This window comes from Diospyros lotus, chromosome 3, assembly GCF_014633365.1.
Source record: "Diospyros lotus cultivar Yz01 chromosome 3, ASM1463336v1, whole genome shotgun sequence".
Lineage (NCBI taxonomy): Eukaryota > Viridiplantae > Streptophyta > Magnoliopsida > Ericales > Ebenaceae > Diospyros > Diospyros lotus.
The window spans coordinates 33,890,446-33,909,606 of record NC_068340.1 but is presented as its reverse complement, the minus strand read 5'-3'; the positions used below and the strand labels follow the sequence as shown (position 1 = coordinate 33,909,606).

Genomic DNA, 19,161 nt, shown 5'->3' with positions numbered 1-19,161 from the left:
TTTTCTGCAAAACTGTGACTGCTTGAAATATTCAGGGGCGGAGCCACCTGAGAACCAGTGGGCCCCCCAACTTTTTTAAATTTTATTTTTTATAATAATTTATTACTAAAAATAAAAATATTATATTATATTTTACTACTAGAAATAAAAAAAATAAGTATTAAAGAAAGTAAGTATATAATGAACTAGTAGTAACCATCACAATATTTTTTATATTTTGCTCATAATTTTATTTTTGTACAATGATGATGTAAATAAAATTAAGTATTAAAGAAAATTGTGAAGCAAATAAATTAAATATGAAAAAATTTATACTAAAGAAAATAAACAAAATAACAAAATAAGAATTGAACAAATTGATGTTGCACAAATTCTTATAGATTTTAAGCTAAGAACTACAATAATGGATTATAATATTAATTTTTAGAATCAAATTACAAAAGCTTATTTCCAAAGAGGTGTGACAAAATCAAGACAAGTCATTCAAGTTTGGTTCAATGAATTTGGTGATTGGTTAAAATATAGTATAAGCAAATATGTCACATTTTACTTATACTGTTATTTTTTTAAAACAAATAATAGAGAATAAGGAGATAGTGAAAGAATAGTTCAATAATTTAAAAAAAAAAATAGAGTTTAAGTTCATGTTGGAGATGTTAATAATGTACACAATTAAACTTGAAACTATAAAATTTTAATGAATCAAGAGTAAAATATTAAGATAATTTTCTTCAGACAGTTAGAACAAATACTGTGTGATTATTGAATTTGTCTAAATGTATCAATTAATTGTGTTCGACTTTTTCTACGAGAAAAACTAGTTTTTCGTGATCATAACGAGTCTAAATATTCAAATAATCAATATAATTTTTTTAAACAATTACAATTATATAATATGAAAATCTGCAAGGCTCAATTGTAAAAAAAATATATATTTTTTAATATTATTATTATTATCTTATTTTTAAAATTATATTTTTTATATTTAAATTCGGCCCCACTTAGCCAAAAATCCGGTTCCACTCCTAGAAATATTGTTTATTTTTTGAGAAGAAGCAATCGTAAAAGAATATAATAATAGTGTAAAGACAAACAAACAGACTAAGAGAATTTAAATTACAGGCGGCCCAATAGTTGCTTAGTGGTGAGCCCGTGCACCATTACAACAGGATTAGAATGAGCGATGGAGCAGAGAGTATGAACGATGGCCGACACATAAAAACTTTATCCAACTTACTTTTTTTTATCTTGAAAAAAGGGGGCCCAAGTGTCAAATTGGGCCGTGATGAGTTCTCAACTACAGTCAATTGTCGAATATCGCTAGTCCACTACAGGTCATGCATGGCCTGATCTTCAAAGTCTCCAAGTCAATAACAATTTTCACCAAGCCCTCTCTGAACAAAACCCGTTCACAACAATCAATGCTACACCAGTTTGGAAAAGGGAGTGTGCCTATGTTTGCCTCCAACCATTTCAAATACAAATCCAACACCATTTTGTTTCCAACCAACCACATCAGAAGCTTAAAATAGTTAAGTCCCTACCACAAAAATCCTACAAAACCAGTCTTCATAACCTACGGAGGCCACCGCCGCGATGATAGGGCAATGGAAGAGAAGGGCATTGATATGCTTGATGTCCTCTCCCACCACAGTTGGTGCAGATCACAATCGAGACACAGTCGCGACTGATATGACCGGGATGACCACAATTGTGGCAAATTATGTCCAGGAAAGCACCCCCTACCATTTCTGGATGTGGCTGGTTCGACTTGGGGCATTCACGGGCCACATGACCAGATATATTGCAGATGTTGCAAACAGGGTCGCTGGTACAATCACGTGCCAGGTGCCCCGGTTTACGGCAGTTGTTGCAGGCCTTCTCATTGGTACAATCAACAGCAATGTGTCCAGGCTTGTAACAGTTATTGCATAACCTTGCATCATGAGGCGGCACACTTGGGTTAATGCAATCACGAGCCAGGTGACCCTTCTTCCCGCACATATGGCAGACTGGATCATTGCTGCACTGACTAGCAAGATGACCTGGGTTTTTGCAGTTCCAACACATGGTTGTCGAGGTGCATTCAGCGGCAATGTGGCTGGAACCAAAAGCATTATTATAATAATCAGATATTGCGGCATTCTCTTCATATAGTTAGTTAATTGATTACCCACCGAGCCCCATTCTTTTGGCCCTAGGATTTCATACAGCATCACCACATGCAACAGAAATATATCAACCTCGGTGATGCACTTGTGTATGGTTGGATATGAAAGAAAAAGACAAGTAAAGATGATTTGGAAATGAAAAGGACATCTTACCCCGGAAGTCCACAGTTATTGCACACAGTCACATTTGGACAATCTCGCCCGAAATGCCCGGGTCGTTTACAATTATTACATAGATAATCTGGCCTGCAAAATGAAGGTCACGTGTAAAGATTCAAACCCAAGGACAACCCCAGGCAGGAACTATGGCCCAAATTATAAGAAGTCATAATTTCAACATCAGCGGCAAGTTTGTATCAAGTAATAACCCAGAAGACTGACGGTAAACTAAAAAAAAATGAAATCAACTGAATAACTCTTCAGATCATAACCCAACCACATTACCAGGCATGTATTTTGAATAGTAATGCACCTGCCAACATGTACAATAACTAAACTGGTCTATTAGCTTCTTAGTAAGGTATGCACAGGAAGCGTAGAATAAACAGACGCAATCAAGTCCAAACATGCAACAAACGAAACTATGTGAACTAAAATAATATTAATGCAGTGATGTTGACCGAAACATCAGCATAACTCACTCCACTCAAGAAAACAAACCTTTGTTCCAATTACTGAGAGCAACGATATATGGATCTAGTTCTCTAACTGATTCCATTTGGAATTGTTATCACAACCAAGTTTAATTAATCATTTACTTTCTTAGCATAAATCATGTTCTGTTTGGCATTTGTCTATTTCTCAAATTACCATCCTCCATATACATCAAACTGTCCTTGTATCCACACAACCTAAACCAACTCAAATGCACCCGTCATTTTATCTTCAATAACTGCAGTGCTAAACTCTCAAATAGATTCATTTTTCAATTTTATTTTTCTCTTCTATCAATGAACATCCATCTCAATATTCTTTCAACTGAATCAATGTTTTGAACATTGTCTTTTCTCAACTGCCTAACTTCTAGTGCCACATATCATAGCATGTCTTGTATCCTATATATACATTCATCAATAAGAATCCAAAGCTCACATGGCACTCTAGATGACTCCATTTTGTCCACCCACTCTGCTCTTATGGGCTTACCTTCTTAATCTATCCATTTTTTGAATGAATTATTTTTCACATAAGCACACCTTTCAAAATGATATCTACAGGGCTAACATAAGCATACCTTTCAGAATGTTATTGTGCCCATCTCTCTCATTAAGAAATGACTTTTTGTAGCAAGCTTAAATGTGGTTGCAGTCTTATGAGTTAGGGAAACCTTAATCACCATCACCATCACATGCCCTAGTTCCAACAGGTGGGGTTGACTATATGAATCTCTAATCATTTCTATTCATGACCATATCTTCTTTAAAGCTATTTTATCCTGTATCATGCCTAAGAATTCCCCACCAAGATTTCTTTAGTCTTACATCTACCTCTTTTGTTACAAACTCCTTCAATTCCTCTATCTCTTATGGTCCTCGTCTTGCCACCAATAAAATGAAATATTTGGGAGGGATAAAGAAAAGGTGCAAGTAATAAAACATGATACATGAATTTCCTTGGGAAAAACAAAAAAAAAGAAGACAACAATATATGCATCTTCATGATCTTTGTATGACTCCATTAGGAAGCGAGACAGATCATGCAGGTGCAAAGTTACTCAAGTGGAGTTATGCCTCCTTGACATCTAAAATCTATAGTTTTTGTTTTCAAAAAATTAGAAGCAGAAAATGTCACCTCCAACCTAAAATTCAAGGAGTTGGGTTAGCCTAAGGAAAGACAACCTTGTATACGCTTTTGAAATATTTGACACTTACCAATTATTTGCTTGTACAAGGTAAAACACGGGGAAAAAAATTCCTGTGTGCCTTCCACATATCATTCTGCCTCAAAGCACACAATCTCAGGCTGACATCAAACTATTGCAACATTATGTGAAATCCCGACAAAGCAATTTGGAATCAAGATAATAAGTCCTAAAACTTATGTCACAACCCAAGGGCATTAGGAGTAATTGTTCTTTTATCGTTCTTTTACGCATAATTTTCTTTGTTGTACCTTAGGCTGTTATAGGATTGTACTTCCAGTTTGTTACTAACTGAAAGGGATGCAACAGCCTATAAATAGGCTATCGAGTAGAGATTAGGCAGCTTATGACTGAATGAATGAATTTGAATTCTGTTCTCTCTCTTGATTCTTCTGAAATTCTCCCCCCTCCTGGTTTCTCCCTCCCTTTCCATTCTCTCACTCCCAATCTATTCCCTAATTCCATTCTCAGTCCTAGGAAAACCCTAGGAACGTGACAACTTAATGACCGAATCATGTCTGTTTCAGGTTTTGTCTGTGGACTAAGAGATTTAATTTCATTGGTGATCTTCCAAGTCCTAAAATGTGGTTTGTTGGGCACAAGAAGATTCTTGATGCAGTTTTGGTGGCCAACGAGTGCATGAACTCCAAACCCAACAGTAAATCCAGCGTCCTCTGTTAGCTTAACATTGAGAAACCTCAAGACAACATGTTAAAAGTTATGCTCACAGGAGGATGGATGCAATGCCCTAAACCCTAATGGTGCATTTGGGAGGGGGGATGGAATGGAAAATGTATAGAAGAGGATTCTCATTTGGGAGAGATAATAGTAATGGAGATGGATCCAAAGCCCTATGTTTTTTGTCTGGAATGAAAATAAATGAGAAACTTTCTTTTGTTTTTTTGACAACATTGACCTTAATAGTTTTTTAAAGTTCAAATTTACCCTTAACTTAATCACACCTATCTTTTCATTAAAAGGGTAGAATGTCATTTACTTATTTTTTGCTCACAAAACATCATTTACTTTTTAATATTCTTTCGTTCAATCTATTTTATTGCTTTTCCGAACAAGGAGAAACATTTTCCATTAGCTTCATCCCCTGCTCTCCCATGTGGGGAGAAAATATTTTATATTCTGTTCCATTATAAATCTCTCCCAAACAAAGGCCAAAGATGTATTTTGATTGGCATGAAATAAGAGAATGATTTTGGCCATCTTAGCCATTGAGGTGTACTTGGCAGATGGGTTTTAGGGCATGAGATGAATAGAAATGGACCTAAGGACATTAGGGGATGAACTTTTAGAAAACATGTGGACCGTAAATGATAAATGACCTAGGTCAAGCCCAGATTTTTAAAGGCAAAGCTATGCACTTGTGGCCAACTTAGTGGCCATATTTAGGACTCCTTTTCAAGGCAATTAGGTGTCAGGAGTCCTAACTAATGTTTGCTTTGAAGATAAAATTGGAATTGAGAGAGAAATGGGAAGAATTGTGGGAGAAACAGACAAAATAATAGAGAAAACTGGCAGAAATGTAGGGAGAGATTTGAGAGTAAGAGAGAAACTGAGTTCTAATATTCCAATAATTCTGATGTGATTCCCGGAACTACGTATAGCCTCATATATAAAGTTATCTGGCAGTTACTCAGTAGCAGTTATCACTACACCATTACTTCCCCATTACTCCATAGCTATAAATTAATTGTAAATAATACCCAATTACTCCTAAAACATAATTGTAAATAACAACTAAATAAATATATAATAACATAACTGCCTAATTCACTTGAGGTCGTGACATTAGGAAAGATGGGCCAAAAGGATATGGGTGGGGATGGGGGCACCACACCAGCAGCCAGCCCAGAACAGGACAGCTTAAGGTGCCCTGCAATCAGAACATAATAACTCTTGGTTCCTGGCCACCCATAGACCCGTCAAATGACAAAATTTCTGACACCAATTTTTGTGGTTAACAAGTAGACTCGTAAAGATAAATAATGACTTCATTTTGAATCATTTTTAGATATCAGGAATGGTGTTTCTATGTCTGCAAAGTGAGAACAAGCAGCAACTCTGCTGGGAGGCTGCTGAAAGCCATTTGTTTTGCAGTAGCCAAAGCGTTGTCAGATGACATAATTAAGATACCAATTCTTGAGGACTTTTAGCTAACTTAAAGACCTAAATAATGGTAAAAGATTAGGTTAATTTGAAGTGGGGAGTAAGGATAAATTCAGCCTCCAAGTCAATGGTGACCACAGTGAACAGAGTTGCAGATTGCTCAATTTAAGGTAAGAAAACCTAGATAACTTTGGCCAAAATATTAAGGCAAGAATTAGGAATATAACAAGAAGGGAACTGGGTGCCATCCAAGGAACCAATTTCATCAACCAAATGGAAGCCGAAACCAGTTAAGATTGTATTTGAAGAATACAATCTTAACTGAAATGTTTTACAAAAAGTTGACTGAAATGTTTTACTGGAACTTACTCCACCAAGTGAGAGAATATGATAAGCCTGGTCAGAAAACAGAGAAAGAAAGACAGAGAACAGAATGGGGCAGCATCAGGGAAAAGTAAGTGGACAAGAGAGGGGAAAGTGTGAAACTACAACAGAGGAAATTGTAAACCTGCAAAGAGTAAAGGTATGGAGAAGGGTAGAAGTGGTGAATTAAAGAGTGACAATGACAATAAATCAAGAGAGGAGTAAATAAATAAGTATGCATAATCTAAGTACAAATAACTTACTGCACAAACGGTCCTTGATCTACCTGCAAGCACATATAAGAATACAAAATGATAAGATTGATTTATTTTCAAGCATTGCGACTGACATGGAAATGAACCTCCAGTTCAAACTGTCAAGCAGGCATAATAAATGCAGCAAAAAGCAATAAAGTAACATATACATTTATGTATATCCTCACGCATGCACATATATGCTGGTGAAAGATAATTAAGCAAAAGAATGTTCATATATACAAATATATATACAGCAGAAAGAGTTCCGCTCAAAGGGCATTTAGAGATCCAATCCAAACGATCCAGATAGAAACAAGGAAACAAGTGACCGCAATCAATAAACCTTACTATTGTGGCAGTATCAAAGGGACTCATGGATGGGAAGATAGGCAGTTACATAAACATGGGTATTTAGTGTGTTTCATTCAATTCTGCATCTCATTGTTTCTCGTTTCCCAATCAGAACAGAAACATTTAGTTTTCACCGTGTATTGCTTGTAGACCTTGATACTGGACCATTGTTATTAAAGGCGTGCTTGAGGCGCAAGGGGTGCCAGCCCCTGTGCATTAGACCCCCAAGGCGAGGTGACCCTAAAGAGGTGCACGTCTATCTATTGAGGCGCGCGCCTCAGCAGGGGTCATATCTATTATATTAAAAAAAAAAAAAAGTGAACAAAAAAACAAATGGAAAGGCCCAGCCAGGTTTCACCAGGCCAGCCCAATAAAGACAGACCCAAACAGGCCAAACCCTAAAAGCCTCTCTTCCTTAGTTCCTCATAAGAATTCTTGCTTAGGGTTTCACCGCTGTTGCTAAGAGAGAAAAGCGGCAGGCTGTTCGAGTATAGGATCCCAACCAAGAAGAAGCAGGACCCCTTTGCGCACAGTTCTGGAGTACTTGCAATTGAAAGCCACCAGCCACGACCAACCAAGTATAGGCTTGCAGTGACAGCCATCTAAAATCCGAAGTATAGGCTTGCAGGAAGATGCGGAAGTTGAAAGGTCTTGCAGGCGTGGAAGCTGTGACTAAAACTGTGACTTGTGCGTTGTGACTAAAGCTTTTTCCCAGTCTTTTATGGAGTCTTCTAGTAGTAGCACTGCTGGAAATTGGAAAGACCCAGCATGGAAATATGTTCGTCTTGCCGAGCCAAATAGCACAAATGATCTAATTTGTATTTTTTGCGAAAAAAATTACAAAGGGAGGAATTTATAGAGCTAAGGAGCATATTGTTGGATGATTCCATAATACTAAACCTTATGCAAAATGTCCACCGCATATTAAAGAAGAAATCAAGGAATTTATGAAGAAAAAAGCTGCAATGGGTGTGGAGAAAAGTTCTATTCCAGAGTTTGAAGATGTGGATGCTTTTGGTGATGATGTAGATGAAGATGATATTGTTGGACTGAAAATTAGGAGTTCAAAAGAGGGCAATAGTAAGGCTGCCACTGCAAAAAAGCCAAAAGTAAAAGGGCCAATGGATGTAGTACTCCTAGTGCGGAGAAAGTATTGCAAGATAGGAAGAAGATGAGACAATCTACAATGAATGAAGTTTGTAAAAAGGAATTGCATGAGAAAGCTTGTAGAGATATAGCTAAATGGATGTATGATGCAGCAATTCCATTCAATGCTGTCAACCATCCTAGTTTTGCTGTGATGGTTGAATCTATTGGTCATTTCGGTATTGGGATGAAACCACCAAGTTACCATGAGGTTAGGGGTCCTATGTTACATAAGGAAGTTGCTGATGTAAAACAGATGAAATCTTCCGAGGAAGAATGGGCAAAATATGGTTGTTCTATTATGGCTGATGGATGGACTGATAGGAAACAGAGAACTCTCATAAATTTTTTGGTCAATTCTCCAAATAGCCTGGTGGGGCGTATCAAGGAGAGAAATGTTGTCCAAGTTGTCACTGATAATGCATCTAATAATATCCTTCCAGCTAAGACACTTCAATTGTGAATTTAGGGTATGTTTGATAGCATGGAAAATACATGAAAAATGTCACATCCAAGGAATTGAATTCTATCTTCGGTGTTTGACACACTATATTTTCCATGGAATTGAATTCCATGGCACAACCATTAAAGCATGTTTTTGTCTCTTTTCCATGGAAAATTCCATCTAAAGGGGAGATGGTTTTTGTTTTCCATGCAAGTTGGAAAATGCTTCCCTTTCCAACTAAATGCTATCAAACACACCCTTACTTACAAAATCTTCAAGTCATTTTCATAATCTTAATTTAGTCAATGTTTAAATTTAAAATTTATTTTCTTAATTTTTAGGGGAATTGTTGCAAGCAAAGCGAAAACACTTATATCGTACTCCTTGTGTGGCACATTGCATTGATTTCATGTTAGAAGATATAGGCAAAATGCCTATTGTTGGTGGGACATTGAAGAGGGCAATGCAATTTAATGCTTATATATATGTTAGACCAGGGGTGGTGAATATGTTGATGAAGTTTACAACAGAAAGAGAGCTTATGCGAACTGGTGTCACAAGATTTGCAACTGCTTATCTCACACTTTTGAGAATACACAAACAAAAGACAAATTTGAGAAAAATGTTCACCTCAGAGAACTGGACAGCAAGCAAATGGGCTACGAAAGTTGTGGGTAAAAGAGCGACTGTTGTCGTATTAATGCCCACATTTTGGACTAGCATTGTTTACATTCTTAAGGTATTTGGTCCTTTAGTGAGAGTCCTTAGCCTGGTCGATGGTGAAAAGAGACTAGCAATGGGATACATTTATGAGGCAATGGATAGAGCTAAGGAAACCATTGCAAAATCCTTTCAGGAAAGAGAAGCAAAATATGATGAAGTGCTTAAAATCATTGATAAAATGTGGGAATGTCAACTCCATCAACCTTTGCATGCGACTGGACACTTTTTAAATCCAGAGTTCTTTTACTTAGATTCCAATATTTCTGAAAAGCAAGCATGCTTGTGAGAAGCAAGTGAAGGAAATCAATAATTTAATAGAACTAAGTGATGGCCCTAGAAATCAAGTTAATTAATAAATTGGAATCATGGGATGAAGTTGGTGGCCGACAATTAAGTGAGAGTGTGTGTGTGCAAAGCTGGGCGAAGGAGTTGTGCAAATGAGTTATGCAAGTCAAGCTCCCCATGGCCGAATGAGTTATGCTTCAAGCCATGGGCTTAATGGATGAACAACTGACAACTAGTCCAACTCTAAAAAAGCCCGGCCCAAGATGCTCTCAAGATGCCATGAATATTCCCGCCTAGAAACATGAGGGGGAACGCCACATGTCACCTCCCTCTTCCTCTTTAAATAGGAAGACCGCCTTCAATCTCAGGTACGCCCACTTGGATATTCAAACTCATTTCTTGTGCTCAAGCATGTTTCACTCTCAGAGACTGACTTAGACATTAGAGGGTCCGTGTGAGAACATCCACCCTCGTCCCTAACCGATCTCTTTCTCAACATGTCATTCCTCATAAGACTCATTTGTCACCAAACTCATTCATCATCTTCAGACTCTCATCCTTAGATTCACACTCTTGGACTCTCAAGACGCTCTTAGACTCACCGATTGCCCTGAGACCCACAAGAGTCCGAGAAGCCACTTACGCCTTAGACGGCTGTTCATCCCACATTACAAATTTATTGTTGTAGTCAGGCAACAATAATACCTATATCAATATTGCATCTCTTTTATACTTGGTTAAGGTATTCTCCAAGGAGGAGATGCTACGAAACATCCTTGTTTCTTGAGTGACGTGGTGTATATGACAAGCTTTGACAGTTCGTTGATGTTCTTAAGTGGAGATGTTATAATAGTTCTCGCCAACACACTCAATTTCCTCTCAAGACAAACACAACCTCTCACTCTCGACTTAGAACAGAAAATTAGAAACACAAGAACCAACACAGAATCACAAACACTCACCCACAAAACAAAGGATTTATCCTGGTTCGGAACTCTTGAAAGAGAACCTACATCCAGACTAGTATGACCTTGCTCTTCACTATCTTGAAATTTGAAATACAAGATTACATATGTTGTAAACAAACCCTCAGCCCTATTACCAGACCAAGCATTACCCGAAGATTACAAAGAAACTCTTTCCTCTCACATACATACACAACACATACTCTTCCCACAAGATAGATCGCAAAAACCGAATGCAAAATGAGACCCCCACGCCCTTCTATTTATAGAATATAGAGGACATGATTTACAAAATTGTTTTAACCGCCTGTTGTTACAAAACCAACCCTAACTAACAGGCTTCTAGAAGACTTGTTCTAATTCCTTCTAATCAACATTATTCTACCATGTCCGAGTCTAATTCTTAGGCAAATATTTAAACAAGAGATCTCTCAGCTTTCATCTTTCTTTGTGACTAAAGGGCTCATTTTGTCGACAGGATTTCTTTGGTAGATAAGTTAATGGTAGTGTAGTCAAAGGTAAGCCACCTTGCTTGCATAGGCCCCTCAAGGCTCCATGGAAGTGTCTTGTCTACCTCTAGGCAAGGCAACTTCAATCAGGCAAGCACCTTAGTTGAGGTGATAGGTGTCGAAGGTGCTCGTCTAGTCTCATGTACCTAGGGTTTTCCTAGGGTTTTGATAGGAAATTGAGAGAAAACACAAGAAGAATTAGACAGATAGGGAGGAAAAAGGTAGCAAGAATTGGGGGAAAAATACAGAGAACATCAAAGAGAGGGAGATCATAGGGATCGTGAGAGGGAGTTTAGAGAGAGATACGAGAGAATTCAAGAGAAGGAAAAATGAGGGAATTCATCCATCAATTCAAACATAATCCTCTTATCCTCAGTTGTGGCTTATATATAGCCCAACAGCCTCCCGCATGCACCCATGTGCAGTACTACAAATAGCGTAATTGCCTATAGCTAAGGACAAAGCCCTATAACAGAAAAGGGAAAGAGAATTACAATTGTTGTGCAATGCAAGTAGGTTAAGTACTACTATATTTACTAATCTATCCTTGGGATCATGACATCTAGGTTTTAAAAAAAGGTAAAGAATAATTAACCCTAAAAATCAGAAGCGTCATGCAAAAGCCAACAATTGCCATTGCTATTGTTCACGTGATCACCATAAGTCGCCTTCATATTATGCAATTAGCTTAGCTTTTGTCCATTTTTTATTTGTTTGATAATATATTACATTTTTTTAACTTTTTTTAATGTTGAATGCCTCTTAAATGTGTCTTATTAAGTGGAAGTGGGGATAGAACATGCAACCTAGAAATATAATTTTTTGCAAGATCCCAAAGATGTTTATTTGAACATTCTCCATTTTTTTTGCAAGATTCCAAAGTTTTTGTTTGAAATTTATTAAAAGAAATTGTACTTTAGGGTATTTTAGAAGTCCTATATGCATTATCTAATTATCTATTCATGTTAAATATATTTATTAGCTCTTTTGTCAATTTGGCACTTTGCTTCACACAGGTGAGCACTTTTTTGGGCGCTTAATGCCTTAGGCGATATAATGTCATAGTGCCTCACCTTTTGCCTCTAACTACCTTGGTTAATAGGTTTTCTCCTTTTACTTTATATCGGGTTTGCTGCACCTAAGGCACTTCTTTCATGGTATACCTTACAACAGATCTTTTTTCTTGTAAGTTAATTATCAAACAACTAAAATGAAATGAAATGGTGGCAAATAATCATAGAAAAGAACAGAAATTCTTCAAAGAAAACCATGATGCAAATAAGACAAAAATATAGACGTTGGCCACTAGAAAATTGAATAAAATCATTGATTCCTCCCTCACCCCTGGAGTGCAATTGACATTCTAGTACATGCTGATACTAATTCTGTTGAGACTAGTCTCATTTTGCGTAATAAAACTAAAGGACCACAAGTAGCATGTAAAGCAGGACCAAGGACTAGTAAAGACTGAAGAGAGGAAAAAACATGTCAAAGAAGGGAATTAAATAAAATGCTATGATAGAAAATCAGCATAGATTTAGGAGGGGGGGAATCTTCTCCCAAATAAAACAAAAATGTAGACATTGACCACTTAAAGGATGAATAGAACTATTGATTTGCTCCTCGTAATTGACAAACATACCGGTATCTAGGTCGTTCCTTGTGGTAAGGTGCATCACGGTAAGATGCACGTTCACTGCTACGAAACCTCTTTGCCCGTGCAGGACTTCTACTTCTATCTGGACTCATTGAATACTGCTCGTTAATTTTCTAAATGTATGAGAGATAGCAAAGATCTGCACAACCACCAGATGCAGCTCCAAAGATCAAAGCCTCAACATCACCAAACTAATCTCCTCTCTGCCCATATTACCATAAGAAAACAAAAAACATGAAATATTAATCCATGTGCACCTTCAATATTCATAACCAAAATTAACAACCAACCCAATCAAATTTCAAATGTATTGTTACCAAAAAAAAAAATCACAACAGAAAAATAAGAAACTTGAGCCAATCCATACAACCTAGCATAAAAGAAAAAACATGCATATGGATCTTCATGTATAGTGAATTGCTACAGTTAAATGTGTCTTATAGCCTTTCCTTTTTTGCTTTGATAAGTATATATCTTTGCTATTTTTTCTTGCTGGACAAAAAGGGATTTCATGGCACAGCCAAAGATATCCAATTTTCCAATAGGCATAATGTCAATGAGGGGTGTGGTCTGTTGGTTCCTAGGCAACAAAATTATCCAATGAAAAGTCTCGAGTTCTCCTATTAGACTACACACAAAAAAGGTGGAATTGTGGTTGTTGACTTGAGATCATTATATTATGACCAATTGTTCAGGTAAATTGACAAAGGCTGTAATATTTTGATGGCCACTTTGAAATTGACAACGTTATGAGCATGTTCCAGGTAAAGAGTGAAAGTATTGTTATGAGCACTATCCTGGTAAATTAACAATTTGAGAATGTTAGCAGCTAAGTACAATGGGCTTTTTTGCTTGCAAAACACTTTAAATATACTTTTTAACTAATTCAACGATATGCTGCATTGGAACAGTTGTCACAACTGTTTTTCATTATTAATTTACTGTTCTACAATTTCTTGTATCCGATGTTAATGAAGTTCCCTTTTTGCATTAAAAAATACAGTGGATTCTAACGACCAGTATCGCTACAGTGGTAATCAATTTAAATAAATCACACGCAAGTAATGTGGAATGTAATATCTCCATAATTATCTTTAAATATATTCAAGTCAAACAAAAAATTACAACATTATTGCAAATATGCTTTGCCTTTTCAGTAAAGATCATAAAACTTCACCTAACTACATGCTACCTGAGCATTCCAGTTACAATTTGTTAATGAGAACAATGAAGATGTCAATTCAAGTGAACTGAATAAGTTATCAGAGGACTAATTATCATTAATTTCCCTTTCAATCTTTTTTGATTGCTTGTTTAGCAGGGTAAGGCCATTGCCCAGAGTTGCATTGCGTTTTGCCAGTTTTGGTTGACAGAGAAAGCCACAAGCAAGAATCTTGAAGATGTGATTAACTGGTAAAACATTTCTTATTTTAAGGTCAGATTGATATATAATCTTTTCTCTTCAGTATAGATCCACATGTAGATATTTAGCAGCACAAAATGTTTCTACAATTGAAACATTTAAGGCAAAAAAATCTAAATTGAAAGAAAATAAATACGACAGTACCCTTCACATCCCCAACAGAGTAATGAGAATTAATGTCTGCTATTATGAAGACAGTATTTATCTCCATCTAAAATCATTACAGGCTGGTATTCACATCCCTGACAGATCCTCCAAATGCTAAACGGCAATAATGACATAATAAAAAGGGCAATGACATAAGCGGCCAAGGGCGCTCGTTAAATAGATATAAATACACCTTTTTCCAGATAATGCGCATTTATTATGCATTAATTTCAGCCGATAAACACTTTTATTGGTTGGTAATAAATATATTATGTTTTGAAATATTTTATCAACCAATAGGAGTGGTTGGATACTGAACATAAAGTGCCATAAATGCACCTTGTCTAAAAATAAGATGTAATAGTGCGATTTGAATTGTTGGTTAATTGGTAAAACAAAAGCTTACCGTTAGAAGTGATGAAAGTGACCTATAAGAGAATACTTCAATTTTAAACAAATAAATCCATAAAAAAACTGTTTTCACTAATGAATTTAATTAATAGTTTTTATAAATTTATATTTAAATAATTAAATTCACTTTTAAATAATAATTTTGACAAATTTTAATTTCATTTTAGAAATAAATTTAATTACTACCGAAATAAATTTTAGAAATTATAATAAAATAATATCTTTAATTAGTAAAATATGAGAAACATGGCAATCCTAAAGAACCATCTGCACAACCAAAATCAACATATATCACAACAAAAATCAACAAACCCAGCAACTAAAAAACCATCCGCACGGCAATCCAAGACAACAAATATCACAACAATCCAATACCAAAATCACAGCCAAAATATGTAAACAACAAAAATCACATCAACAATAAAAAACACAACAAAAATCTGTTCATAGCAACAAAATAACAACAAATCCAACAATAAAATGCAGCAAAAAATGGGATACCATGCCATGTTCTACAACTGTTCATAGCAACAAATATCTGTTTACAGCAGCCCCAAACTACCGCAAAAAATGGGATACCTCTCAAACTTAACAACACATACAAACAAAATACCGCAAAAAGCAACAACAACAAACTTAACAACACATCCAACAACAAAATACCGCAAAAAATGGGATACCTCTCAGATCTAAATGGCTGTGAAGCCGGAGAGGGAACGCTGCGACGCCGGTGAGTGGCAGCAGCAAAGAAGACGGAGATGATGGGATGCTGTGACACCGAAGATGTGAAGCTGGATAGGGAACGCTGTGACGCTGAAGATGATACAGCAAACGGAGAGAGGAAGATGAAGCAGCGGCGACGTACAAGAGACGCCGGAAACAGTGGCAGCAACGACGGACAAGAGATAATGGGTCGGAGACGAAGGATGAGGGACGCCGGAGATGCACGCAGCTACCGGAAATGACAGGGCGAACGGAGCGAAGAAGATGAAGCAGTGGCGACGGACAAGGGAGCCGGAAACTGTGCCGCAGCGATGACGGACGCGGGAGGTGCACGCAACCGCCGAGATGACGGATGCTAGCTAGGGAGATGAAAAATATGCTGCCGAGGGAGGAGGAGAAGGAAGGTGAGAGAGCCTGATTGATGGGTTAGGGATTTGGGGACTTATCTTGGAACTTCATATTTTTTTTGAGGGTGGTATAGTCTTTTAGCATTTAAATTTTTTTAAATGGTTGTTTCAGACTTTCAGTATCAATCAATAACCTTAAAACTGGAGTTTGATTATCCAAATGCTTTTGGTAATTTTAGAGTCAATGTTAATTAAAATGTAGAAAAATATTAGGATAATTACACCCAACAAACTCGCTAAAACCTAGCCCCACTAACAAACTTAATCGATCCGTCAACAATAAATAAGATAATTTCGCTACTTATTAGTAACTTATAAATTATTTTTCTTAAATAAAATAATTTAAAATATAATTATTATATAATTTAGTGTATTTGAATAAAAGATAGCTAATAAACTCTTATAACAAGCCATTTGAGATCAAATTTGTATCATTTCGATGAACGAGAAATTGAAACTAATAAATTGTTCAATTATTTCGAGTAAAAATAATGATAAATTTTGCACATGAATTAGCTATTTTTCAATCTACTTTTCTCTCTTTCTTTTGATTTTGATTTTATCATAGCAAGGTTTAACATTGAATTAACTTTGATTGTCCACGACAAATTCAACACTTTGTGCACCATTGACCATTAAACATTGGTCTAACAATACCTCCACTTTCTTTATTGAAATATGAAAATACATATGCTATAGGTGTTCCGTCATTTACTACTAACTCTAAAGCATCACGTTGCATCTATGAAAAAAATCTGGAGGACTTTGGAAGATGTTTTGCATATTTTTACCATCTCATCTCATGACTCATCATAACAAATTTGTTAACCTTCTATTATCTATTTTTTGGATCAAAAGGTAAAATTTCTTACGTTAAAGCCCCCCACAACTTAGCCTCAATATTTATACAGGAGAGATAAATCACGAAACCCAATAATAAAATTCGAACACGAGACATGTGACCGACTATATAACGACTAAAATTCAGAGCTCTTTGGGACCAACACATATACGGTCTCAATCGCTGGATTATGCCCGTGGGGACTTCTATTATTCATCTTTGTTGCTCCGAAAACAAACCATAGCGTTACAATTTGTTTTTTGTCAATAGTTTGTTAAAAGTAATATTATTGGTTCGGTTTGACTTTACCTTTCCCAAATCAATGATAACATTCACTTTTAATATTTTGTATGATAATATTCACTTTTAATATTTTATACGCTCTCTTAATAATGCCATCCTCGAATATTTTGTATGCTCTCTTAATAATACAACCCCCCCCCCCCCCCACACACACACACACACCAACCAAAATACGAAATCTAAGTGGCATGAGCATGGCTAGGATGTAAACCGTAGGCTTCATCATTTTAATGTATAAAAACATTCTCTAATTTTGTTCTCAAATAGTTTCAACCCAAATTCCTTCTTTCCTTCTTACTCATTTATAGTATTTTCCCAGTCTAAAGTCTTTGCTCTTTCTTCGTCGTTGTCGATACAAGTTGTATTACTATATTCAATTTTAAATTAAACACTAAACACGTTGCATATAAAGAATAAAACATTCACGAATCTTTCAACATAGTTAAAAAATAATAAATTATATTTAAATCCTATATGATTTGGGTCATTTGTAAAAAAAACTTCACGTGGTCAAGAAATGCTTCTAAAATTCTCGTGATTAATATTTGTTGCTCAAACACTCCTTTCACTACGAACAATATTAAATAAACCTTAATAAATTAAATTAAGTTAACTAATCATAATTAAATTATATATGAAAATTAAAATTAACACAAATAAAACATACAAAATAAAAAATAGGAAAAATTGTGAACGGTGAACCATCACTGGAAATTGATAGGTTCCAAACCCATTGTTTTTAGCAAAACCCTATCTAAAACCCTTTGATAGGGTTTAGCAAAATCCAACAATGAGTTTTCCAGGAAACCATAGCTATCATTGCTTGAGATAATGAGTGTTTACAATAAAAATCATGTTATTGTATATTATTTATATATATCTTAAACTACACAATGTACATAAATAATATAAATATCTCTTATCTCACTGCATCTTAATGCCTTGGGTGAAGATATTTTACACATTAAAATATCATTATGTAGTCTAAAATATATACCATGATATATCAATAATATTTTTCTTCCAACAAAAATCTTCATCAAATGTTCTTAAAGTCAAATGAAAGGTTTTGTTTTAAACTATGGTTTTGGAACTCATCAGTTTCTAGCGATGATTCATTGCTGTACAATTTTTTTTTTTTAAAAATATGTTTTATTTTTGTTAATTATAATTTAATATATTTTAATCATTTGTAGCAGAAAGGGGCTTGGGCAAACAATATAAACCATGGGGACTTTTACAAGTATTTCTTAACCACGTGAGGCCGTCATGCAAATAACTTAAATCATAGAGAGTCTGGGTATAATTTATCTTTTTATATATAGATGTAATTAAGTTTTAAAAAATATTCTTACGTGCAAACCAAGCACCAATTAAACAAAATAAAGATATTAAAAAATCTGTTTAATCTTATTGCAATAATTATTTTTACTATTTGAGAAAATATAATAAATACATTTACTTTTAATAAGACATTGATGTTATCATTTTATCGTTAAATAGTCGTCCAAAAACTCAACTTTGCTAATATCAATACAATTGTGTATAAACTTCTCAAAATACTTTTCTAAGTTTGTAATATTCATTTTACTTTTGTGATAATAACCAAAAAGACTTAAATGCTTTGAATATTTCTAAATAGAAATTAAAGTTGTATCTCAACTTGGGATGATGTTCTTTTTCGGACGCCCCACTACGATGCCCCTTTTCGTGACGAGGAGTTTAACTTAAGTCTCAACTTAAAAATAAATAAAGTTTGCTCGTTAATAAACTTTAACTATAATAATCGATATTTAAAATTGAGATGACTTTAATAAAAGAAAATGGTGCGTTCAATACTTCAAGCAATGAAAGATTGATTTACCACGTGATTGGAAATTTGAATTGTAATTTTTGTTAGCGTTATACGATAGTCGATTTGGGTAATTTAAATATATATTTTAAACTAAACCACCATTGATGATTTTTTTATATTCAAGATTATAATCAAGCTTTTATATACTTGAAATCACTAAAACTACAACTTAACGATTTAATCAGTTTTAACTTTAA

At 35.3% G+C, this 19,161-nt stretch overlaps 1 protein-coding gene across 1 annotated transcript; it reads right to left on the bottom strand.

Annotated features, from left to right (window-relative positions):
• Positions 1–1,075: 1,075 nt before the first annotated feature.
• Positions 1,076–15,981, bottom strand: LOC127797393 (uncharacterized). The gene is made up of 4 exons (XM_052330253.1): positions 15,516–15,981; positions 12,840–13,057; positions 2,325–2,417; positions 1,076–2,101 (listed from the first exon to the last, which is right to left on the bottom strand). Exons 2-4 carry the CDS (start codon positions 12,944–12,946, stop codon positions 1,570–1,572), a joined length of 732 nt encoding a protein of 243 aa, XP_052186213.1. The 5' UTR covers positions 12,947–13,057; positions 15,516–15,981; the 3' UTR covers positions 1,076–1,569.
• Between the last annotated feature and the right edge of the window lie 3,180 nt (positions 15,982–19,161).

Coding starts and splice junctions, on each gene's coding strand:
- LOC127797393 (XM_052330253.1), bottom strand. CDS start 12,946: ATGAGTCCAGATAGAAGTAGAAGTCCTGCACGGGCAAAGAGGTTTCGT. Junction 2,418..12,839: donor AAGGAACGACCTAGATACCG/GTATGTTTGTCA, acceptor TTCATTTTGCAG/GCCAGATTATCTATGTAATA. Junction 2,102..2,324: donor AATAACTGTGGACTTCCGGG/GTAAGATGTCCT, acceptor TTTTGGTTCCAG/CCACATTGCCGCTGAATGCA.